The sequence below is a fragment of the Ctenopharyngodon idella genome, chromosome 11 (assembly GCF_019924925.1).
Source record: "Ctenopharyngodon idella isolate HZGC_01 chromosome 11, HZGC01, whole genome shotgun sequence".
Lineage (NCBI taxonomy): Eukaryota > Metazoa > Chordata > Actinopteri > Cypriniformes > Xenocyprididae > Ctenopharyngodon > Ctenopharyngodon idella.
The window spans coordinates 12,218,430-12,245,461 of record NC_067230.1 but is presented as its reverse complement, the minus strand read 5'-3'; the positions used below and the strand labels follow the sequence as shown (position 1 = coordinate 12,245,461).

General features: G+C 37.3%; 1 protein-coding gene across 7 annotated transcripts; it reads right to left on the bottom strand.

Annotated features, from left to right (window-relative positions):
* Window positions 1-2,601: 2,601 nt before the first annotated feature.
* rbms1a (RNA binding motif, single stranded interacting protein 1a) lies at window positions 2,602-24,669 on the bottom strand. 7 transcript variants are annotated; one of them, XM_051912133.1, is made up of 14 exons: window positions 24,354-24,669; window positions 19,920-20,101; window positions 15,038-15,096; window positions 13,533-13,624; window positions 10,088-10,245; window positions 9,888-9,967; window positions 9,448-9,563; window positions 9,150-9,196; window positions 7,470-7,557; window positions 7,324-7,374; window positions 6,921-7,037; window positions 6,727-6,807; window positions 6,343-6,421; window positions 2,602-4,870 (listed from the first exon to the last, which is right to left on the bottom strand). In XM_051912133.1, exons 1-13 carry the CDS (start codon window positions 24,405-24,407, stop codon window positions 6,347-6,349), a joined length of 1,200 nt encoding a protein of 399 aa, XP_051768093.1. In that variant the 5' UTR covers window positions 24,408-24,669; the 3' UTR covers window positions 2,602-4,870; window positions 6,343-6,346. The 7 variants fall into 7 exon arrangements, with proteins under 7 accessions (XP_051768093.1, XP_051768096.1, XP_051768092.1 ...); XM_051912136.1 differs by having other exon boundaries at window positions 6,343-6,424; window positions 9,457-9,563; XM_051912132.1 differs by having other exon boundaries at window positions 6,343-6,424; window positions 24,354-24,668.
* Window positions 24,670-27,032: the final 2,363 nt, after the last annotated feature.

Sequence of the window (27,032 nt, the reverse complement as noted above, 5' to 3'; positions counted from 1 at the left end):
AAGGGAAAATAATGTGGGCAGTGAGAGCTTTGTGGTTGTACTATTTCAAACAAACACACACACATAGACTTCAGAAGCTATGTCAGTAACGCAATGGTTACATAGTAAGATATTGATCTTAGAATGAACTTTATTAGATTCAAAGTAATAACAGATTTGGCCTTCTAAAAGGACAAGACCACTTCAGATGTCAAGTCAGCTTTTGACACGATTTACTACATTTGTGAGGACATTTTATTACTTAGATAAATAAGGATGCACCATAGTCTTTTATTGTTTTTAAAGATAGATAGTCATAATTAGACTAACAAACCAAATCCTGAACTATACTCCAAAAGGAAAACCTAATTTTGTTTTTATTTGTGAATATTTTTTTACCTTTAAGGACTTCCATTGGAGTTTGTTTATTTATTTAATGATATTTAATAAAAAAAAAAGATTTGTTGATTTTTATGTAATTCATTTTAATGTACTTATTAATTTATGCAGATTTAGCAGACTACTAGGGATATTTTTGCCCCCACAAAACTATCAGTTTGCCAACAGTCCCAAACACAGATAGCTTTATAATGAACTTTGGCATTTCAAAAGTTTTATTTCAGAAATTTAACAGCTAAATCAGTTTTGCTCTTTGACTGTGACGGCCTCTTTCCATCGTGGGGTTCAGCATGTGGGTTTTGATTGACAGGTTGCTGTGGTGGTGATGACGGCATTTAGATAAAAAATTTAGATACAGATCACACACACATATATGTTCAAGCACAGACATGTACATCCACACACACTCGCACATACATGCACCTAACCTTCACACTCCCACCAGGATACAGGGTGTGTGTCCTCTCAGCTGTCTGGGGGGAGGGAAAGAGACAGGTGTACATGCTATTAAATGTAAACTTGTCATTAATATAGATCAAAAAGCCAGCATCTGAAAGAAACAATAAGAAAGACAATGAAAAAGAGAGTGAAAGAATTAGAAATGGAGAAAGAGGACTACTGCAGATATGCTCTTAGATTAGAGTTTGAGTCTGTGGTAATTATTCAGTGGAAAACACACACACACACACACACACACACACACGAGAGAGAGAGAGAGAGAGAGAGAGAGAGAGAGAGAGAGAGAGAGAGAGAGAGAGAGAGAGAGAGAGAGAAAGAGACATATGCAAGGTGCCTGTGAGTCTTAGACATAATCTCCTGGATTTATTATAAAACCCTGCAGGCTGATATTACAAAAGGCCCATCGGGAGGGCCCCTCTCTGCTAAAAAAGAGGTGACAGCAAAGAGATGACAGCAAAATGTATATCAAAATATAGGCCTAAACGCAAATGTACTTTCAACGGCAGTAAAGTTTAAAGGCAAAAAAGTTTGCTGAAGACGTGTTCGTGTTGAGCTGAGGTACTTACAGTTTTGTGGCCTAAACTATAAGGCCATCTGCTGGTCAATGCCAGTAAGACAATCCTAAATTGCTTTAACTAGATTTTTAAAAGAAAAAGGAAAACTCGACACTTTTAAGCATTTACTAAGGTGTTCTGTGCTGGTTTTAGCATGTTGCTCTGTGGTTGCTTACTCAAGTCGAAAGAATCCATCGATTGCCCTAAATTATATTTTGATCTTGGTTCCTCCTTCAGTGCAAGTAGGCGATTTTTTGGCGTCCTCCAGGCGAAATTACTTAATGTAATAGCCTAAATATATCTGCTTTTGAAATTACCAATCAGAGATTGTGATGATAGACAAGCGCACTAGTGAACCCTTCATTCACAGACATTCAGCTACGTGAATTTTAATAGACATACACTGAATTTTACCTCTAGGCCATAGGCTTTTGATATTACACTGAATATTCTTGATGTAGGCTACTACGAACACCTTGAGAGTGACTTTGGAATGAGATAATTAGAAAATGAATGGAAACACCCAAGGCACAGAGAGAGAACCGCATTCAAGGTGCCATAAGTTGTTGCCTTTATGGATAAAACCTTATGTCTGGCTTTACAAAGACCCCAATCAAATAGCCTCTCTAAAATCTCTGCTAATGAGCTAAAAAAAGTTATAAACGAGATTATGGCAACCTAAATGCCTAAGTATAGACTAAATCTAGACAACATAAACAACAGTAAAGTTGAAAAACAAGCGTTCTGAAGATACCTCTTTGTGTGTGGGTTACAGCACCACCTGCAGGACAAGTTAATGTCAGTACAGACATTATTTTAAAGGTTTTGGTGTCAATTTTAAGCAACTTAAATTAAAGCTACTTTTCTCTATGTGCAGATATGACGTGATACGCACGGGCGAATGACGTATGTATGCCATTTCCCGCGAAAATCGTCCCGACAGCTCAAAAATAGAAATCGTTATCAGGTTTATCAAAGTGTATTTGGGTAAAGACAGGATTTGGAAGAATTTTTTTTTTTTTTTTTGCAGTCTTTAATATAAGTTTTTAAGAATAAAGCTGCTGCAGATGATAAATATCGTGGGTGATATTTTGTTAAGAATTTCCTATAGAATTACAGTTCGTTCCCTTAACAAGTTAAGCATGCAGTAATATACTGTTAAATTTCCAGGTCCTAAAAATCACAGGATTACAAACCAAACTCAAAAACACAAGTTTGAGCTCTTTTAATTCAAAAAAATTTTCTTTTCACAACAGAAAAAAATTTAGAAATAAAAACAAACGAAAAAGTCTGGACGTGCAAGTGGCAGGTGTTCAATAAAACAATTTAAAAATTATTAATTTCAACAACAGTCCGGTATTTATACACAGCGTGAATAATTGCTGTTCCGTACGTTTACTTTGACAGCTAAAATAAAGACACTATCTGTCCGATCAAACTACGATGTGCTGCTTTTTTTAGTCACCGTGATAATATTTAGCTTTGGTTCTTCAGATTAGGCCTCTAAACATGGAGAGGCTACAGCAAAGTGAAACAATTCCAGAGAAGGTAGTTTACATGGATTTTTGTGTATAAAAAAAAAAAAAAATGCAGGAAAAATTACACAAGTCTCTCTTTTTTTTATCAGGAAGAAAATGGACAAAAAAGAACAAAGAAATTCTCCACACAATCAAGCTCAAAACCTCACAATGCAATGTAAAAAAAAAAAAAAAAAAAAAAAACCCAACAACAAAAAAACAACAGAAAGACATACAGATACAAAACATAGATGTTTCTTTAAAGAGGAGGACAAATAGACGCATTAAAGATGAAGTTCTGCATGACACCAGCTCCCGAGCTGGCGCTTTTACATCTGATTGGACAGGATAGACCTGCAGCCCGACCAATCAGACAACAGATACAACTCTGAGGTAGATCAAAGGCCAAGCTGACCTGGACATCTAAACACACAATCACACACAGACACACAGAAATCTGCTTAACTAACTGTATGACAGACAGATAAAAGGCTTGTTTACAACCATGTTATGAACCTGTGATCAAGTCTTCCCTCCATCCAACTGCTTAGAGATGTTCATGTGTCCACACCTACGAAAACTAGATTAAAGCTGAGAGCCAAGAATGACAAAAAAAGACACAAACTACCATTCGGTTTGTCCAAAACCTATTGCAGTAGTCCATACTATTGTGTTCAATAGTAGGCAGAAAAGTTCTTTGGTGGAAAGTGTCATAGTTGCCTTGAAGTTACAAGTTTTTTTAAATCATTTATTTATTAAATTATAATGATGAATCTTTTAATTACATTATTCAGAAATTCATTCATTTGCAAAATTGTTCTATCATATGTTTATAATCTGTTATGCCACAAATGTAAGTTTCATTAAATTTATTCAATGCCATTACTGATATTTCAGGGATTTTGAGAGAGCTAAAAACTAGTATTCGGTTAAATTTTTATATTTCTTGCTTTCTACCTAAAAAACATTGCACTTCTGCCTTTTTTCTGAGCATCAAAAAAATCCTGATGTGTTGTGTTAAAAAGTGAAATAAATAAAATAAATGGCACTGAAAATAAAACCGCAATCATTCTGTGAACAGATGGAAAAATGTCAGCTTTCCCAAATCCACAATATCCCTTTTATTAGCCCTACCCACATACCTCAGCTAGCATAACCCCACCCACTAATGCCCCTCCTCCCACAAAACCCCACCCACCCTTGTCTCAACATCCACTTCTAAATCTACCAAAAGACTTTACACATGAATTCAATGGAAAGAAGACTCATCAACAACAGACACACAATCTCTGAAGCAAAACATGTATGATTCAGAGCAACATTAAAAAAAGGAAACAGGAAAGCAATTGCTTTGAGAGACAGGAGTAAGGACCAATAGCCAGCAAGCATTGCATTAGTCATTCTAAACCCCACCCACCTTATTTAAAAGGTAATTATTCAAACTACTAAAAAGGCAAAGAGTGGAAGACCAAAAAGCAAACAGAAACCTCTTCATATCGACTGCAACCACAAAATTTTTCTTTCGTCTGTTTGAGAAACAGTCCGTAAAAACATAATAAAAACCATATTTAAAAAAACATCATGCATCGAAAGGTGTCATCACCATCATAATCACTCACTGTTTCACAGACATGGTCTGTGTTAAAAGTTCTTGGTAAAAAATAAGCATTTGTCATCTTCTCCTTCCTCTTTCTAGCAAAATAAAACTCTGCTCCCCTTTGTTGTCCATAGTTGATGTGATATTGCCTCGTCTTGATGTATTGGAGAAAATGTTTGCACAAGAGTTTTCTGAGGTTTCTTGTTGATTTCTTTTAGTAGATGATTAAATCATGGACAAATTTTCTGGAACCCGTGCATGAGCGTCACTTCCTCTCTGATGTCACTCCCTCCAAGAGAAAGCAAACATTGTTACCGTAGCAACACTCAGCAGACTGTGTCTGGCTGTGACCTCAGATGGTTAACCTGAAACAAAAAACAACACTAGTCAAATACTGAACACTACGGAAATGTAAGCGCTGTTCCGACAGCACATTAATGTTGATTCAAAATAGTTTTAGGACTTATTTTGTAGAACGTCCTGGAGAGTTAAAGGATTAGTTCACTTTCAAATAAAAAAAATCACCCCAAAAATTACCCCCAAGCGGAACTGCCATCGCGTCAGTTCCGTAAGTTGAACAGGGAAGGCGTAGGACGTACAGCAGAAGCTTTTTGAAGAATACGGAAGGCGGTCTGGCTGAAGCTACATATTTTACTTCATAACTTGTTAAATATGGATATTTTGTTTACACAAATGCATCTCTTCACTTCAGAAGGCCTTTATTAACCCTCCAGAGCCGTGTGGAGTACGTTTATGATGGATGGATGTGGATGGAGACACTTTCTTCAGCTCATACTCGTTTGGTAACGCTTACTGCCATTATAAAGCTCGGATGCGTCAGGATATTTATTAATATTTCTCCAACTGTCTTTGTCAGAAAGGAAAGTCATATACACCTACAGTAGGATGGCTTGAGGGTGAGTCAAGCTTGCGCTAATTTTCATTTGAAAGTGAACTAATCCTTTAATGCGGACATAGTCTCAGCCTCAGACGTCACACCCATGGTTCCAGAAACACAAAATTGGAAACACTTCAGGAGTTTCAGAGTCGTCATCTGATTGGATGAATTTTACAGGATTTGTTGCATTCTTTAACGGTCTGCTAGAAACAAAACTGTTGTAACACCAAACCCCCTCATGGAAGAAGAAAGCCGTCATGTTTATAACCATAACAATGAGTGCTTATCATGATCAACTACACAAAGTATGTGAAGTATTTGAAATTCTTGGCATAGACTCTTTAAAATACGCCCAGGAGTTTTACACACCGGTCTGTTATTGTAGAGACAGTGACTTTACATTTTCACGGCCCTAAACATGACACTGAACAAAACAAACTGTGATTGATTGCTTTACATATCAGTCAGGCGTGTCGTTGGCCAATGAAAGCTGCTATGGGATCCAGACCTTCTGCCATCAGTCTGAAGGCCTGGCTACGTGAGACTAATGTGGATAGGGCTGTCAAACTACAAAAAATGCCGAAAAGTACCATAAAAGTAGTACATAAAACTTGTGTGCTGTATTCCTAGTCTTCTGAAGCCACAAAATGGCTTTGTCTGAAATTTAAACTGCTGCATCTCTAAAATCTCATTCAAATGTGGAATGTATCGAACAGTTTTTACATCAATGAGACTACTTTTATACTTCTTTTTTTTGTCATTTTCAGAGCTCGACATTTCCCATTTACTTGGGATGGGAAAGAGCACTGTCAACATTCTACAACTTCTCCTTTTGTGTTCACAATAGAAAGGAAGTTATAAGGGTTTGACAGAACATGGGGGTGAGTGAACACCACTGACCATCACAAGAACAAGAATAAAAAGATGATAATCGAATACCTTTTTATTGCTTGTTGGGTTGGAAAGTGTACGATGAAGGATCCGAAGAGGACACATCTTGTGGCTGTACACCACCTTCCTGCTGAAAAAACAACAGGAATTTCAATATTAATTTAATTATTTTGTGTAATTTTCCAATAAAATATTAAAATATCCTTAAAACAAACTAAATTTACTTTAACTGTGCGAGTTGTTTCCAGAGAATACTTCTTAAAAGTCTTTCTTAATTTTTTTATAATATAATAAGAGACTTTCAAAAGCACAAAAAAAAAAAAAAAAACTTACCAACCTCAACATTTTGAACGGTACTGTAAATGACAATGATATAAATGACAATTATAATTGCGATATAATTGTCATTGATAACCTGAGTGTGGGACTGACCTCAGGAGGGATGGCAGCGGGCTGAATATGGGCGTACTGAGGGATGTAAGCTCCTGGCATTGCTGTGTTGGCAGGAATAAACTGCAGGAGAGCAGAATTATGTGGCTTTATTAAAAACACAGGTGCTAATATTACTTATTAATTAGCATATACACTTGTGCCATATTAGTGCAATCTGTGTGAGAGGATCATACGGTTGCAGTGCCGCCCAGAGAGAGATGGCCCATCTGCTGGGTGAGAGGAGCCAACATAGCGGACGGCTGCAGTGACATGGGATGCTCCATAGAGGGCGACAGAACGGCTCCCTGAGTCAAAAAACAGAGAATACAACAATCATATTTGACAGTTGCAGAGAAAGAGCGAGAAATCCAGCTATAAACATACATCTGCACTAAATAACAGAGAAATTCTGCCCACAATTGGGCAAAAACAGGAAATTCTGTGTGAACACACACACACACACACACACGTCTTTCTGACTTGTGCGTAAGCAGTATTGTTTATGAGTCATCTCCTGTTTGAAAGAAGTGGTGAATAATTGCAGAGGCATAAAGAGATAAAAGGAAAAAAAAAAGAAAGAGAATATTTTGGACTTACTGGGTGTTGCATGATGTAAGGCTGATGTGGCATCCATGAAGGATTCTGTACCTGGAGACACAAACGCAGATGTTAGCAAGAAAGCAGGTGCTAGTCAGAAACACTCACATCAACACAACGTGACCGACCGTGAAGTTGAGGAGTACCTGGTATGTAGAGATGGGAGAGATGTATGGAGACACTCCTGGCTGAGCCATTAACCGGTTCCCCATAGCATAAGGAGCAGCATAGTACCTGTAAAAACACATTATAATAAGGATACAATGTTTCTGAGGGTCTATACAACATTTACGCATCATTTTAACTATTTAATGACAATTACACAACGTACATCTGAGAAAAACATCAGAGCATTGTGGGCTTGGTGTTTTAACTCCATGGCTATTATCATGGCGAGTAACAAGTTAAAAAACTATATAAGGTTTTTACAATTTGCTTTAGGTAAAAAGTTTAAAAAAGTAAGTAATATAATTTCCTAAAAGAACTCAAACCATTACAATTTAATAAAATATGTTTTAAGAGATACATGAGGAACATAGCGGTGGATCTTCATTTGATAATAAGAACTTGGGTTTGACTCTGGAATGTTCTAGTCGGCATCGTGTATATATGTGATCTGATTCCGGGGTCTCTTAATTTTAATTCAGCACTGAAGAGAATCTATTAAAATAGTTCTGTGTAATTACAAATGAACCATTCTGCCCAATATTTGTGTATTTTTATGTATATTAATTAGAGTATAGTTGCATTAGCTTAGCAACATGCTAATGTCAAACTGGAATCAATTGCATTTTAGGGGCCATTTACACGACACCATTTTCAACTAAAAACTGAAAACTTTTTATGCCTTTTGGCCATTCATTTACATGACAACAGTGTTTTGCATGTGTATTATGCAGTTCTGCCAATTTAGTGATTTTGTCACTAGATTTAGCGACTTTCCCACCCCTTTTGACCCCAGTTTTAGCTACTTTCAATTGAAAGCAATTGGCAACACTGGTATTATGTGTTCAGTCTATAGGCGCATGTTTTTTCTTTACAAAGTGACCTCGCCAACTACTGGCCTGGCATGCCAGTAGATAATGCAGCGTTTTAGTCTGTGTATCTCTGTGAAACGGGATTGTTTTGATAATGTTCTTGTCTGTACACGAAAAATGCGAAGGAAAAACTTTTCTATTTTTAGTACATTGTTGTCATGTAAACGTACCCTAAGTCTCTATTGTGCTTCATGTGAGCTAATGTAGAGTTTTAAATCACATGGTTTCAGTTTAGTCAGGATGCTGGCTTAGTTGGGAGCTATCTATGTAGGCAGCACATGTTCATTTCCATTTTGAATGGTCACATGACCTGGTCTTTGAGCTTTAAGTGAATAGTACAGAGACCCGCACATGACGTGCTGGGGACATAAAGTGGCCACAAATAAGAATTAATTCCTATGACTTTTTAATTTGTTCCTTTTAGTTAAAGCATAGTCACATTGAAATAATTTGTTTACTGGTTTTAATTTCGTTAAACCATGGCCACGACTGAAATAAAACAAGGGAACTAATTAGTACAACACGGCTAAGATTTAACTAAAACACGGGTATGAATCAGTACAATGTGGCCACAATTTAACTTAAAATGAGGGACCGAATTAGTACAACATGGCCAACTAAAACAAAACAACTAAATTAAAACAAGGGAATAAATTAATAAGTCATAGCATCAATTTTTTTCCTGCTTGTCATGTGCTGGGCTCCGTAAAATAGCGTAGAAAATAAACATTATAAAATATGGCACTGATAATAAATGAGCAACTGAAGACACATTCAAGCTGTTCTTACCCATTCTGAAGGGCGGTATTTGGGTCATAGGTCAAGGTCATTCCACTCTAAAGAGAGAGAAATATAAAAATTGGTTTTGATCACAGCTGGTTTCATAGACATAATTAATGCAGTTATCCCATAAAATTGACAGTTAAATGTGTCAATAATTACATTTAATTATAGTGCAATAGTTGGAAACCAAACAAAGGATGTCGTATGTCATGTAAGAATGGCTCATTACTCCTCAAGGCACAAATACACACCCATTCACCTGCCGTCAGCACCACACATATACACAATAGTGAACAGGACTTACTAGTCTCACCTCGGCGTCCCGTGTCCAGGTTCGTCCATTGGGGACATATTTAGCCTGACTTTGTCTCTTCTTCTGCCCGCCGTCAGCAAACTTACACAGCAAAGGCTCTGATGCACCTGTAACACACACAAGCTTCACTTACACTACTGAAGACAAAGACTAAATAGCTTATAGTCTGTAGCCTTCATATAGACTATATATCAGGGGTGGCTAGTCCTGGTCCTGGATAGCCTCAGTCCTGCAGAGTTTAGCTCCAACCCTGATAAAAACTCACCTGCCTATAGCTTTCTAGCAACCTTTCAAACCTTGATTAGCTCAGGTGTGTTTGATTAGGGTTGGAGCTGAACTCTGCAGGACTGTGGCTCTCCAGGACCAGGGTTAGCCACCCCTGCTATATATGCATAGAAAAAAAACACAAGAATATTGTGCTGAATACTCACCCAGCATCCCAGAGGAGGACTTTATGAACTTCCCGTTGAAGTGAGAGATCACGGCATCGCACTTCTCTGTAGACTCCATCCTTTAAATAGAGCGGAATAAAGAGAGAAAATTTCACAAAACATTCACATGTGTGAAACCAGTGTAAATGTGTCCCCATTTCACATGTGAACACACACATAAAATCAGTAGTCTCACTGACCTGGCAAAGCCCACTCCCCGGCTCACTCCATTAGTGTCGCGGAGGATTCGGGTGGACACAACCTGTCCAAAGGGTTTGAGAAGGTTCTCGAGCTCCTGCTCATCCATAGACACGGGCAGGTTGGACAGGTACAGGTTAGTTGGGTCCTGCTCCTGTTGCTGTATTCAGAAAACATAAAACACACAACACAATATTACACACGTAATTAACCATCCTTCATATGTCTATTCAGCTGATATAATAGCCACTGTGAGGCCTAAGTGAGTCTAAAGACCTTTATCATGTACTTCAACATTTGTTATATGATTTTTCTGTTAGCTCATAAACCTACTGCTACGCGATTAGCCTGTTAGCTTAGCACACTGGTAATCGATTATCCTGCTAGCTTAGCATACTACTTTTAATGTATTTAAATTATGTCATATATCACATTATATTAAAGAAACTTCAAATAGCTAATTTAAAGGGTTAGTTCACCCAAAAATGAGAATAATGTCATTTATTACTCACCCTCATGCCGTTCCACACCCGTAAGACCTTCGTTAATCTTCGGAACACAAATTAAGATATTTTTGTTGAAATCCGATGGCTCAGTGAGGCCTCCATAGCCATTAATGACATTTCCTCTCTCAAGATCCATTAATGTACTAAAAACATATTTAAATCAGTTCATGTGACTACAGTGGTTCAATATTAATATTATAAAGCGACGAGAATATTTTTGGCCGATTTCAAAACACTGCTTCATGAAGCGTTATGAATCAGCATGTCAAATCATGATTTGGATCGTGTGTCAAACCGCCAAACTGTTGAAATCACGTGACTCTGGTGCTCTGAACTGCTGATTCATAACGCTGATTCATAACGCTCTGAAGCTTTCTGAAGCAGTATTTTGAAATCGGCCATCACTATATAAGTCGTTATTTAGTTTTTTTTGGCGCACCAAAAATATTCTTGTCGCTTTATAATATTAATATTGAACCACTGTACTCACATGAACTGATTTAAATATGTTTTTAGTATATTAATGGATCTTGAGAGAGGAAATGTCATTGCTGGCTATGCAGGCCTCACAGAGCCATCAGATTTAATCAAAAATATCTTAATTTGTGTTCCGAAGATTAACGAAGGTCTTACGGGTGTGGAACGGCATGAGGGTGAGTAATAAATGACATTATTTTCATTTTTGGGTAAACTAACCCTTTAAATTAGCCTGCTAGCTTAGCATATGATAACGGATTAGCCTGTTATAGCTTATCAAATCAAAATGGCCAATTCTTATTTATTTACACAATGTTGCAGTGCTTTTTATAAATGATTTTATCCATGCACATCATAATTTTTTTTTAATTCATGTGCTCTCATAATTTTAATAACAAATGTTATCCTCCCCTGCCCCTCGAAACACCATCTATTCTCTTCATATGTCTCAGCGGAGGGTGGGGCTAAATATCCTCCACAAATGATTGCAAACTGGCATTCAGATCTGCCTCCATTTAGTTAGCAACGCCCAGTTTTCTACAATTCAATTAATTCCTGAAGGACGAAATCAAATCCTGCCCTACATTTTTCCAGAAGCCGTTTCACTCGAATATACATCAAAATAGAGACGAAAACTGTCACAACTTCCATTTCATGTCGACTTTAAATGGTTGGCCTGCAAGCTTAACATACTGCTAACTGATTAGTCTGCTAGCTTAGCTATCTGTGCCTGATTAATTTGGTGCCTTAAAAATGAAAAATTATAGAAAATCAGTTTGTGGTCTATATCTTTCTATTTTTTTTCCATTAGCTTTTAAGCTAAATCTTGCTTAATGCTATGCGATTAACAAGCTAGCATAGAAAATTGATTAGCCTGCTAGCTTAGCTATTTATGTTTAATTAATTTAGTGCCTTAAATTAAAACAAATTTCACTTATAAAAATTAAGTCACATATCATATATTACCAAAATTAAAGGTCAAATGAAACATTTGTCATTCTAATTTCTATAACCTTAGTTAAGTTTTTTTTTTTTTTTTGCCTGCTAAAAATACTGCAGACTAATTATGCTGCTGGCTTAACATACCGCAAGATGACTTGCCTGTTAGCTTAGCATACTGTTAACTGATTAGCCTACTAGCCTAACTATCCATGTCTGATTAATTTGATGCCTTAAGAAATTCAAAATGATAGAAAATCACTTTGCATTTAGTCATAATCATGACAAAATGTTAATGTATTTAAATTACACCACATATTACATTATATCACTGAAACTAATAGTCAAATTAATCATTTGTTAAACGTTCTATATATTTTTTTCAGTTAGCTTAAAAAGCTAACCTTGCTTATTGCTAGGGTATTAGCCTGTTAACCTAGAATACTTTGGACTGATTAGCATGCTATCTTAGCTATACATGTCTGATTAACTTGACACCATAAACATTTTTAAAATGATAGAAAAATACTGGTGTTTTTAGTCTTAATCCTTACAATGTTAATGTATTACATATTACTGAAACTATAAATGTTCAAACTAAACATTTGTCATTCTACGTTTTTTTGACAGTTAGCTTACAAGCTAACCATAGTGTGAGGCAATGAGCATGCTAGCTTTAAATGATAAGCCTGTTTAGCTACCACTACCGCGCAAGGATAATGCTATTATGATTATGTAAAACATATTCTTATAATTTAGTTGTTCATCCTACAGTACAAATAATAAGGAAGCAGGTTGTCTGAACAAGTTCAGAACCAGCATATCTCAGTGCACTTGATTGAGAAGATATCGTGACTCATTGCAATTATATTCTTCATTTATAACTAAGCTACATAATCTATTCATTCATTTTTCCATTTGTATAGAATCACGTGTCCAGTGACTCAAGGGTGAAACCCTCAGCTGGTTTATACTCTTTGTCTATGCTGTGATGCGGTGCATAAGTACTTTGTGAAGCCACAATACAATTTTGTACTCGCCTCTCAGCTAACAAGGACACACGATACGCTACAAGCTGGATTTCAATCTGATTGGCTGAAGGCAGAATCTCAGCTCGCTATTCTAGATGCCTCAGCAGAAATGAGGGCGGGCCAGGATAAGACGTCAACCTTCCTCAACATGTATGCGTCAAATATGTTTACACGGTACACACATACACACACACGCATAACGGGGAAGTGGAAGAGTAATATGCTGACAGTGGGGAGGAAGAGGAAAAAGCGGGCAGATTAAAAATTGAAGATGCAGACAGAAACGCTCAGCAGAACCAGGTAGAAGGTCACTGCGGGATTGTTACACACAGGACGAGAAAAGAAAGAGAGGAAACGAGGGAGAAATGCACATGAAAAGACACCAGAGGTTAAAATTTAATGTTTTAGATCGACATTTCCTGAATCGTCCTCACAGACAGGTCATGAACTAGTTACTTAGGAAAAGGAAGTGATGTCCAAAATAGATGGCTCACCTTGGCCATTTGAGCCTGAACTCCACTGGTCTTTAGTGCTGTGACGGCTTTTTGCGCGGACACTGGACTGTCAAAATCCACAAACCCATATCCTACGAAGAAGACACAATGCATTAACACATACTAGCTAATCTACAGCAAAAAGCTTGACCAAACACACATCTTTAAATGACAACTCTGATTTATTTTGACGTCACACCATTACGTGACCGAGGTCACAATGTGTACATGTTTTTTTTAAAATGATCAGTTAGTGATGGTATCAGATGATAATACCAAAGTACAGACATACACAATGGTACTAAATGAATACCATATTCATGTACCATGGTATTTACATATTTATTTAATAATAGGAAATGTTTCTTCAGCACCAAATCAGCATATTAGGATAATTTCTGAAGGATCATGTGACACTGAAGACTGGAGAAATGATGATGAAAATTTAGCTTTACCATTACAGGAATAAATTAATATTTTAAAATATATTAAAATAGAAAACAGTCAATTTAGACTGTAATATTATTATTTCACAATATTACTGATCACTTGATCAAATAAATGCAGCCTTGGTAAGCATAAGACATTTTAAAAATCTCACTGACCCCAAACTTTAAAACGGTAGTGTATATGGTACTATTTCAAAAGAATACCATGGTAATTCCAATGAATAATAATAATAAAAAAACCAAAAAAACATGGTAGGCCTTTAACCAGGGTACTTTAACATACAGGGTTCAAAATTAACTTTTTGTCGGTCAGTTAAGAAAATATACCATATTTTTTAAAGGTCATGGCACTGTATTTTGGATTATTGTTTATCTCATTATAATTATTATTCTCTCCAACCTCGAGTTGACACACAAACCCACCTCCTTTTACTAACTCCTTTCATTTGCTACCAGATGAATACTGTTGGTGTTACAGGGCTTGGATTTCGGTGTGGGATTGACCATAATTTTACTCATTCCCACAGATTGTTCACACCCAAAGTGTACATAGGCTGCCTCTCAGTACTAAATTGAGTTCTTTTTCGCTGCTTACTGCACTTAAACAGTCAAATACACACAAAATGTCAAAATGCCGGTCCTCGCGAGGATTCACGTAAACACAGTTATGTTTTAAATGAACGTAAACAGTTGAGAAAGAAAACACACGTGTAACAGTATAATGGATCTGTGCGTCAGGTCTTAAAGTGACAGCAGCCTAATATACCTGCTTCCAAATTATGAGATAACATTAATAATATCTATATGGCATTTTTCCCCATGGTATCGATGTCAAAATTGTGGCCAGTGAAAATGCTGAGTGGCTAGTAACTTTGGAAACCACTTTGGAAACCACTAGCCACAGTGGCTGGTGAGCAAAATAGTTAATGTCAAGCCCTGTATGTAATGTATGTATTATTATGCCATGTAATATATTGTATTGAATGATAAGAAAGTGTTCATTTTGGACCCTGGTTACACATGTATACAAAATAAGAATAAAATTACATGACAAACCTTTGCATTTGTTTGTAGTCTTGTCAAGAATGGCTTTGGTGGACACGATTTTACCATATCTGCTTACAGACAGAGAGAAAGAGAGAAGGACAATGAGAGAAGAAGTTAAACACGGGCTCAGCTCATGAGTCAGCCAATGTGTCAAATGACACAACAGCACAGGAATTCATGACCTGCAGGACATGAAACACAAGATCTACCATAATCCATGAGCTGAGAAAAAATAACACCACCCAAAAGAGCTCTCAAAGTCTGCTTGACACGCATTTAATTCAGAAACAAAGAGTCACTTGTGACAGAATCATCCACGGACACTTGATGCCGACAACCCGGGTGCTTTAGAGTCACTGTGTGATAGACGAGAATTGAGCTGCTTTCATGGAAACCTGTCATTACAGCGCACAAATCACCACGGTTCAAAGGAAACGCTTGACTCAGCCCACATGTATGTGTGTGTGAAAAGGAACTTGCCATTAATGGTGCAGTGAACAAGGGATAAACACTGGAGTAAGTGAATGGCAAACTAGCGCTCTGCTTTCTGCATGGCATTGTCTTTGCATAATTCAAACAGTGGTATGCTACAAAGTTGACCTCATCATGTATATGTAATTCTCCAAGTGGTGTCTAGCATTTTATATTTGCTAACAAATTTTGAATAAAATGTTTTTTTGGAAGACTGATTAAATAAGAAGTCAAAGAGACTTAAAGTGACAGTTCACCCAAAAATGTTGGTAGAATGTAGGTAACCAAACAGTTGACTGTAGCCATTGACTTCCTAGTAGGAAAAAAAATTAATATGGATGTCAATGGCTACCGTCAACTGTTTGGTAACCAACATTCTTCAAAATAACTTCTTTTGTGTTCAACAGAAGAAAGAGAAACTCAAGGTTTGGAACAACTTAAGGGCGAGTAAATAATGACAAAATTTTCATTTTTTGGGTGAACTATCCCTATAAATAAAAATAGTTAATTTGGTTTATTTGTCACACTGGAAATTGAATGAAGCATTGGATTGTGGGATACTATATCTAGTGCAGTTTATATTTTTCAAATGTAATAGGTCATAAGAGCATTCAAAGCATACAAGGCATTCACATACTAGTATGCACAGTAAACAAATTTCCAATTGCATGCTAATAGTATGCTAATACAGCCAATGTGTTTCTTTCTTATGTTGGACTCTGACACTTTTTAATTGGAAAGATGGTTGAGAGAAAGGACAACGAGACAGAGAGAACATGGGATTTTGACAAAATATGGGAATCAAACCTAAATCTCCCACACAAGCACCAAAGCACAATGTCTGACACAAGTCACAACCATTCAAAAGTTTGGGGTCAGTAAGAGTTTTTAATGTTTTTGAAAGAAGTCTCACCAAGGCTGCAGTTATTTGATCAAAAAGACAATTAAACAGTATTTTTGTGAAATATTATTACAATGTAAAATAACTGTTTTCTGTTTTAATATATTTTAATTGCAAATTATTCCTGTGATGCAAAGCTGAATTTTCGAGCATCTTTACTCCAGTCTTTAGTGTCACATGATCCTTCAGAAATCATTCTAATATGCTGATTTGATGCTCAAGAAACATTTCTTATCATTATCAATGTTGAAAATATTATGTGGAAACAATAATACATTTTTGAAATGAAAGTATTAATTTCTTAATGTTCAAAAAAAAAAATCATACTGACCCCAAACATTTGAACGGTAGTGTACGCTAACTGCTATACAACAGCTTCGATATGACTGCATAAAAATAAATTCACATTTCTGCGAGCTTAGATTTATTGATGTCTCTCTCACGAAGGCTGTGCAGGAAAGAGCCGTGACAGTAGTGCTGACTGGGAAAGGGCTGTTTTTCATTCACCTTCACCGAGGGTTCCTTTTCCGAAGCTGAAATTTAAATACAGTCATATATTTATAAACCATCTTCCTGTGCCATTAAAACTCTGGCTTAGACGAATAAATATTTATTCAGTGACGTTTAGCAGAGCTGCAAAACAAACACTAAACAGCATTTTGGGGCGCGTCCTAGGCCGTGTCACAAGGGAGGGAAAAGCGGAGCCAATCACATTTCACACACAGATCACAAGACTCCACGCGCCAGAGGACCACACGACCTTGGCCTTGACCCATGCGCTCCAGCAGGGAGGCCCCATTTCCTGCCCCCACCGGCAGAATTCCGTCAGCAGCTCCCAGAGCGACGCTGTTTTTCTGCCTGATGCGGATCAAGGCAAATCAATCCGCGGCTCTGCCCTGAACGGTCACTCTCTGTGATTAAAACTGCTCCGGAAAGCGAGGTTACGATGTCACTGCAATACCTCAAAGCTGAACTGACACATTCCTCATGGTTTTAACCAAAATGCGATCATAAGCATGAAGTCGGTGGTATTGTGAATATAGTTATGATGTACATATGACCTCAGCTTCACTTTTAACCAGGATACTAGCTAAGAGGATTATGGGCCCCCCATCTGACATTTACAATCAATTTGAGGGATTACCATGGTGATGACTGGTATCCCGAGGGCAGCAAGGGGTAAATTAACCCACAGTGGGAATGCTTGAACGGAATACATGTGGGATCAGGACGCCTCTGCACAAACAAGCACTCCGATATCACTAAACACGCATGAATAATATGTTTGTATGAAAGTCGACATGATGACGGGAGTCATTAATAACATTGCCAAATATTCCATTGTGTTCAGCAAGATGAAATTAGTAACAGCAGTAACAGCAATATTTTAGGGAACTTGCGACTTTTCCTTCTCCAGTAACTGCTGAATCATGGCTGCTGGTCAAATGCTGCAGGCAGAACGGCTGTTATGAACCAGCAGATCACAAGCAAACACTCATTGGTGTGTGTGTGTGTGTGTGTGTGTATGTTATGAGCTTCAGAGGGTGATGTGTGAAGAACTTGTGTAGAATAACTAGAGGAGAAAGCCCTGATATGAATAGCCAACACTTGAAGTTAAAAATATCTCATTACACATACAAATACAATTTAATTCTTTTAAAATGTCAATGCTAAAATTAAATACTAAAAAGTCAACATGAAATGAAAACCCTATCTATAAACTTTATAAAGACAGATCTACTGTGAGCTATGAGGTTGTTGGTTGATTGTATATACTTTTGTTGAAGCCATCATCCTGCATTATTTTGGGTTTTTTTAAATAATCATGTTCAACAGAATTCTTGGTGAAAAACTACATTTCCCAATAAAATCTCTTTAGTGGCCACCCACTTAAAAAAAAAAAAAAAAAAAAAAAAAAAAAACTCTTTGGGACAAATGAGTGGGAAAAATACTTCCAGAAAAAAAGACCGCTGAAAAACTGGATGGTCACTTTTGCACTTTATTTACTTTTTACTTCCTCCTCCAAAATTCTCCATTCTGGTAATTAACATACACTTTTCATGATCCAATCGATTCCTGGTGGATAAAAAACAAATCCCACGCTACAGTTGAACATCCCGTTTCACTCTGAAATACATCAGCTTACAGAAGAAAAATGGTTGCGAATGTCATTTTAGGTTGACTTTAAAAGTAATTCAATTTCTTATCAAATTTTATTTGTCATGAGCAGTGTAATGTTTAAAGCAGATGTCTTAACAAATGTCAGTAGATCGGGAAGATTTTAAAACGAGCAGTTCATTCATAAATATGTAAGATCGCTGTGGAAATACAAACCGGAAGTCATAAGACAACGAGCATAACGCTGAAAGGGGGCGGGGCTACATAAGGTCTATAGAATAACACTCCTTCGTTCACTCCTATTGTTTTGAATGGGAGAAAGTGCAACGCGCAATATGGCGGAATAAGTCCCGCCTTCTAAATAAGAGCCAATCGCCGAATGGTAAAGTCATCGCGTCACTGCAGCGGCCGTTAGAAGGTCCGGTTTATAGAAACAGTCAGACGCGCGCCTCCGAAAGAGACGTCCATTTAGGACTGCGTATGTGCGTTAGCTTTATCCAGGCTGAAAAATACCGTTTTTGTCATGATTCGAGCGTTTAGAAACAAAATTTATAAGACAGTTGTTGTCAGATTTCATTGGTGATTTCAAATATTAAATTTAATCGAAAGCTTGGCAAACAGCTTTGGAGAATTTGATGTTTCCCCATTCAAAGAGATAGGAGCTGCACTTGAATGCCCGAGAGGCGTTTCAAAAATGGCCGCCGAGTGAAATGACTTGTCTTAAAGAGACTTTGATTATACTACAATATACACTACAGTTTACTGTAGTAAAAACTAAAGTATACTACAGTATTTATTACAGTTTATCAGTTTACTATAGTTAATACTACAGTATGCTGTAGCATTCATTAACAAAGTGTTGTAAATACTATAATATATACAGTATACTACAATTTACTATAGTATGGTTCAAAAACATTGTAGTATTTATTATAGTATTTTTTCACCTGTAAGTGTAATTGAGAAAATCAAATTCTGTGCTACATTTTTTTTTTTTTTTTTTTTTTTGAATATCCTATTAAACTTGGTAACACATCGTCTTATCCAAGTAAAATTGGTTGTGAACACCATTTCATGTTGGCTTGATGAGAATCATGTGACAGCAGGTTATGATATCACTGACATGAGTGAGATGGTTTTAACTGGTTATTAGTGGTAGAGTCTTGAAAAAGCTGATTGTGGTGGATGTTTGCAGGGTAAACAGGGGCTCATGAGGGTTTATCCCATAACTTGACCCAATTCTGACAATCTCACACATTCAAGCTGTTAACAGACACCAGTCCTGCTGTGCTGCAGAATTTCACACCAAGAGGAAAACAAGACAAAAACTGTTTATTTGGTTGAACATACATCCGGGACAGTTACTGGTGATTTTGTCATGATATAACAGCAAATACTCACGGCTGGCAGAGTTTGACCAGGTCATGATCGGTGGTTCCTGGCGGTAACCCGCGGATGTAGAGGTTTGTTTTGCTGAGCTGCTCCCAGCCGGTCGTGCTGCTGCTGCTACTGCTGTTGTTGGTGCTGCTATTGGTGCTCGGGCTGGGCGGGGCCATTGGGAGGGTAGGTGGAGCAACAGGAGGCTGTCATGGGAGTCGAACAAAGATTTCATTGATTTGACAAATGGAAATGCGTAGAAGATGACATCACATAACTGAAACTTTTGGGGTAGAATCAAAAATAGCGCCTCCCAAAACAAACCACGGTCAAACTTCTCTTTCTTCTACAGGACCAAACACTTTACAAGTTTCTTAAAAAAAAAAAAAAAGAAAGAAAAACAACCACAATAATAGCACAGAAAGAAAATACCCCCACCTCAACCTTCCCGCGACTTCATTCGTCATGATGATATCTTTAACTCTATCTGTAGTGAACTGGAGTTATTATTACACAGTCAGCCATCGCCAGTGAGTCTGCCCACATATACAGCTCCCTACAGTCTAATTCCCATTAAAGTGAAGCACAAACAGGCCTAGAGGCACAGTCAGCCCTTCAACTCTCATATCAGTCCAATCTACGCATTCTTCCAGAGCTGAACGTGTTGGGATTATTTCACTGGATGAAAGCCCATACAACTTTGGAGAAATTCCTAATGCGGCATCAATTCCTTTCAACGCTTGCCACATGGTTGTGTGCAATGATTAAAGGGATAGTTCATCCAAAAAAGAAAATTCTGGCATCTTTATGCACCCTCATGTCGATCCAAACCCATATGGCTTACTTTCTTCAGTGGAACACAAAAAGAGATATTTTGAAGAATGTGCTGGCTGCTCTTTTCCACGCATTTAAAATGGGCAGGATGGGAGGCTTTCAAGCTTCAAACAAGATGTAAAGGTATCGGTAAAGTGGTCCATACGACTTAAACGCTACTTTCCAAGTCTTCAGAGGTCATACGATAGCTTACCGAAATTTAAATTGTGAAATCTTAAGACATTACTCTCCTTGTGAATGAATCATGGATGTGATTCTTTTCTCAAACCAGTTCAACGCAAACCCCGCCCCACAGCTGATTCTAAAGATTTCATTGGTCATATCAATCACAGTGCTGACTGCCTATATAACGCTGAAACAAATACTAACCTTAAACCGTAACCTTAGTATAGCACATCCTGTAGATAGTATTACTGTTTGTTGTGATCGGATCCATCCATGATATTTCTAAGCTCTGTATATTCTAAGCGCGAGCTGCAGTTTTGTCGTCTGCCGCTTTAAATGCTCGAGCTCATTAAAGCAGGATGGATTCTGATTGGCTGTCAATGTTTTTATCGTTCATCACCTGGAAAAAAATCACCCTGAAAGTTAGAGCTGCACGATTCTGGATAAAATGAGAATCACGATTTTTTGGTTTCAAATAGAGATCACGATTCTCCCACGATTCTAAATATACAACCAATCAAAATAACATGTAATTTACGAGAGGTTCTGACAAAATATAAATTGCTGACACTAGTTGCTGGAAAATGTTTGAATGAATTATTTAAAAAATGGTTTTGAATGAATTCAATGACTCATTAATAAATACTTGTTTAATTGCTGAATGAATCAGTGTTTTTGAACGAATCTTTTGAATGAACGATTCAATGACAAATACATTTTTTAACAGTCAGTTGTCGCCACCTAGTGGAATTAGATGTAATTGATACAACCGTTATTTGACGTGCCAAGTTCGTTTCAAAAGGTAGTTTGCTCTATTTTGATCGCTATCGTAGACATCGGCGTTTGAATACTAACTTAAAACTTATATCTCAGTACTTCTGTGATAATGTGAATATTTGTAACACAGAAAAATGTGTGATTCAAAACGGCTCTCTCTGGCAGCATGAACACAGATTTAAAGGTTTAACAGACGCGGGAGAATCGTTGTCATTAATAAAGTAGGATCGCGTGGGTGCTTGAATCGAGATCGCGATCTTTTTGCGATTAATCTCAACTCTACTCAAAGTGGTTCCAAAGATATCGTTTCACTGTGCCGTTATCGTTATATTTGTGGTGTGGCTATTCTTTTACATTTTGAATGATGTTTACAACTATATCTTTATTGTTATAGCTATCATCCTTGGTGTGGAATTTTCATTTTTGGGTGAACAATTTTTAAGATAAAAACATAAAAAATGTTCAAAGAATTTAGTGAGATATGTGAAAAGTATTCACCTCTCAGTGCGTGTTGTGTATTTGGCTGGGTACTGAGTTTGACTCAAGAGTCTCATTACCAAACCACAGTACCCAACTCACCACAGAGGCATGTTCATTCATACTGAGAGTTGCGATTTCTCCATAAATCTGCTTTAGCTGAGAGGAAGGAATGTTTTCCAGAGAAGAATCACATGATACAGGACTGCTCTGGGATACAGGATGTGTGGGCCTCTCGCCCACCCCGAGCAGCGGCCACCACAGCCCACATCACTGACTCACTTCCTGTTTCTTAGTCATTCATTAAAACGGCTCCATTTCTCTCAGCCGTCACAAAATGGCTGCCTGTTAAACATCAGCGGGTGACTGTTCACAGAACCAAATCACCACAAAAGTGACGGCAAAACCTCAAAACATCAGATGCGGTTAAAAAAGACAGTGGCTCTTACAGCATGCGAACTATCGTATACATATATATTACATATATGCATGTAAAACTGAGAATCTCAGTATGTGTGTGCATACCTGACTGTAACTCTATTGGGTTAGTGGGAGTTCTCCATTTTTGACACACTGACCCATTTCCACATGAGCGACTCACACACTTGTGCGCTGAGGTGAAACTGAATGTGGCCCCATAAGCTTGTTAGCGCCTGTTAATTACTGAGGCAAGAGATCAAGCCACTTTTCCTTCCACAACAGCATGGAAATCACATGCTGAGACGGATGGATGATTTAGAGAAACATAACAAAAAAAGAAGGGATGTTTTACGGGAAGGACATGTCAGAAAAGAACTGAGGAACTCATAGAGCTCATTCACAAAATAAAATGAGAAAGTTAAACAGATGGAGATCCTGTCCTAATTTTCAATCTGTCAAATGACTGAAGGAGATGATCATTTTCGTACACTATTTTCAGTCTTTTCCCTTTCATGATTAAAATCTATTGATTTCAGGTGCTGTATAAAAAGTACTCACAGGAACATGCCCAGTTTTATCAACAGGGAAAATAACAAAGTCATGGGAAGGGTAACTGAGACATAGAAAAGCAATGGGAGAGGGAAAGGGATTGGGGTGGGGGGTCCACATTCAACGTCCAAGCCATCTCTCATACGTCGGCGTGTCCCTTGGGTCCTGAGCTATGCGCTGTAGTCATCCTAGACCATATGGTTCCTATAAACTGTGAAATCCTGAAGCCCATTAACTTCTGCTGCCTCTATCGCAACCATCATTCTCAGCTCCACCACATAAGCGCCTATGCAAATGCATGTGTAAATGTGTCATTTCATGCAGAACATGCATGTATGTGTGTGCGTATGTGTGACATCCATAAATTCTCATATTTACAGATTTGGAATGTATAGACAAGCAAAGTTTAAATAGAATTCCGTAGGCCACACCCACTATTCGCCCCACCAATTGCTGGAAAACATTGTATTAACTCATGAATATTAATTAGGCAGAGATTCTTCAGAACACACCCAAGAATCTACTGACACAAGTTGCCATGGGAGACTTTCACCACATGCTTCTCTCATCCTTTACTCATTAACACTGAGTCTGCTAATGTTCTTCTTTTTAAAAAGACAGTAACATTATATTACACAATATATTTACCAAATGTAGTATGACAAGAGTAATTCAGTGAAGAACATGTCCAGTGCATGTATATGATAAGTGTTAGTAAAATGAAATGGCACTTCATTACGGTCTGATTTCTATTTCCAGACTCACTGTGACATCCCAAAGCAGGAAAAAGACACTTTCAGTTCTGTCAACAGAGTTTATAAATATTACACTGTGCAACTGTAAGTCAAATGAAGCGCTGTTATGTAATACAGCAAATTAACATAAATGGATACGATTAACATATAAAAAAATGTGCCTTAAAAGCAATGGCCGCGTCTTAAAACACAGTAAGCTGCCTACTTAGACAGCGTTTTTTAAGCATCAAAGCTGCGTGCATCATTTTTGTCCATCTTAATCCCGTTCCGAGTCCGCAAAGAACAAAAACGCCGCACGCGCCCTAAAATGCTGTCTAGGTAGGTAGCTCACAAGATGTTGAAACACTGCCGCTGTACGTGTGCGCGCACGAGCAAGAGGAGTTGAATACATTCTGTCCCAGGTAAAGGATCTACTGACCCACTGTGAGTCCATCCTGTAGTCATCATTATCTTTACAACTGCAATACCATACTTTACCTACCTGCTTTCGATATGACGAAGTTCTCAGTGGATTGGCCGTATTTGCGAAGATCATCCTGTATTCCCCTGTGTTATGTGACCCAACGATGAATTTAAAAAAAATCTACTCTCAAAATCAGTTGATATTAGGTTACAGTAGAGAACTGTAAATTTTCCACATCGCACACTTTAATGTTGGCTTTGGAGTTGAAGTGATAATCCGTGCTTGAGCAGATAAATATTTCTGCTAAATAAAAACCTCGCTCTTGATCGATGGTTTATTCCCACCTTGGCTCGTCCGACCAGTTTCGGTAAATCGCCTGGTTCATTGATCTCGGTTCTGTTGCCCGCAGCGAAGACCCACCTACCGAGGAACGATCCATTCTGCAGTCAGGCGGCAGGGTGATGGCGTATCTAAGTAATCATATGTGATGTGTATTTTCGCCGTATACAGCTAAATTATACGCATACAGGAATTTCAACTTCTAAAAAACAAACATTTTTAAAACGCTAATACATAAATAGACACAAACTGTGTCATACATTGTCAGCGTCAAACTCTCCCCCCCCTACATGAGGTTTGGTTCAATCCCGCACGCATGCAACACATTCCACTACCTCGCCATCAGATCCCATCTACATACACACAGCAGATTGTCCCACTATGGCCTGGGTGGTGGTCCGTGTATATAGATACACCCCAATTAACACTTTTCTTTATATTTGAATGCTCTGAACGGATTTAAAGGTGTATTTAGTATATATTTAAAAAGTTTTATATACAAAGAAATTAATAGCACTTTTAAAGACACCATGAAATCAAGATGACAGCCATAAGCAAACCACAACGATCCAACAATCCAATCAATTCTCGATGGACAAAATCAAAACATTTTTTCTTGATCGAGAAGCCGTTTCACTCGGATATATGTCAAAATACTGTATAACAATGCCGACTTTAATAAATATGCTTAAAAAAAATGTGTTTTATTTAATTTACTCATTGAGCAGGTTGACCCCTCATGGGTGCTGCCATTTTGACATTTAGTAATCAACTTTTATGCATCCAGATAGATGTTCATATAAAGTCCAAAACTACTTGTACTACTATTAAAATGAATGAGAGACACATGCAAACAAAACTTAATGAGGGCATCAACTAACTTTCTAAATTTGTGAAACTAAAAGAAACAGACAAATGTCCTGTGTGGTATTTAATGGCAGGGGGGTGTGAACTAGTTCCCTCTTGCAATAATAATAACAAGGCTGAAATGAAATGACACCTCCTAGAGGGTTGCCCAGGGCATGTCTTATCTACTTTTTGTCATGGTAATGTTTGTCTGTAATCACATTTCACAGCTTATATACTGATTCAAGGAACACCTAGTGTTATTCAATGACGGTTTGCAATTTGGTGCAGGACAAATATTAAATTAACTGAAATGTCACACAGGTGTTTGGAAGGTACTGAGAATGTGTTTAAGTGCTCACTTGACTTGTCTGATTAGGTTTAAGTTATTCTCTATGTTTTAACTAACTTGAGTATCTTTCTCATGCCTCTGTGACTGAAAATTGCACGTGTCAAAACAATCTTGTATTTTTATGGGGTGTCATATCTTGCGTTTACTGTCCAATGAAAGCTGTAACAGTGATATCGCTAATTGTTTGTGCACAAAGACACTGCTGCCAACCGAGAATGATTTTATCTCATCACACACACCCTCTGATTTGCACTTCCACTTGCTATGTGATGTGTGTTAGAGTTTAGTGAGGCAGAACGCCATGGTGAATCAGGGTAGACACCACAGAGCTCCGACTGATTATGTGCATGTGAAAGTGTGTGATGGAGGGAAGGACCAGAAGTTTACATTAAATTCTTTCATATGCAAATACTCATACTCTAAAAGTTTTGAGCTTTCATTATTATTTATTGGCTTTAATAAATAAAAGTACAATGCAAAATAAAGAAGATGCAATAAAATATTATGTATTACTTTAACAAATTCATTAATAAATAATTATTTAAAACAATGTTTAATAACAACAATATATATTCAATGACGTGAAGGGTCATTTTTTTGTCCAAAGGCTTTAATTATATTTTGCTACATATAAAGGTATTTTAAAGATTTTGAAGTGTCAAAAGGTTATTCGGTTTAACCGTCCAAAGGCCAATACAGCCACTTCATTTGTGATTAAAATATCATAAAATGTAATAAATGTATATATTTTTTATTCTGGCATGATTTTATAACATCATATATCAACATAGTGCAAAATGGTATTAAAATTATGTGTAGAAGTCGTTGCTTTGTTGTGAGAAAGAATGTCGGGAAAAATTAATTTCATTGATGTCATTCGGAGTAACCAATATAAAGGAACCATTTTGAATCAAGTTATGCGGTCAATATCATGTGACATCATTCAGACACCTGCAAAGGACCACATGGTCGTGAAGCAAAGTAACTAACTCTCTCTTAACTATTTGAAAAATTCATGTTTTCACTTGCTCATACGCATATCCCGAAACATCAGGTCATTTGGTACAACCGCTATAAAACATGGGAAATGTTGTAATATTTTAAAAACTTGTACTAAATATGAAATATTTAATTGTCCTTTTGCTAGCTAGCTAGATATCAGCCTGTTAGCATTGTTTGAAAATATCGTCATTCGGTTTAACCAAAAGTGTCATTCGGTA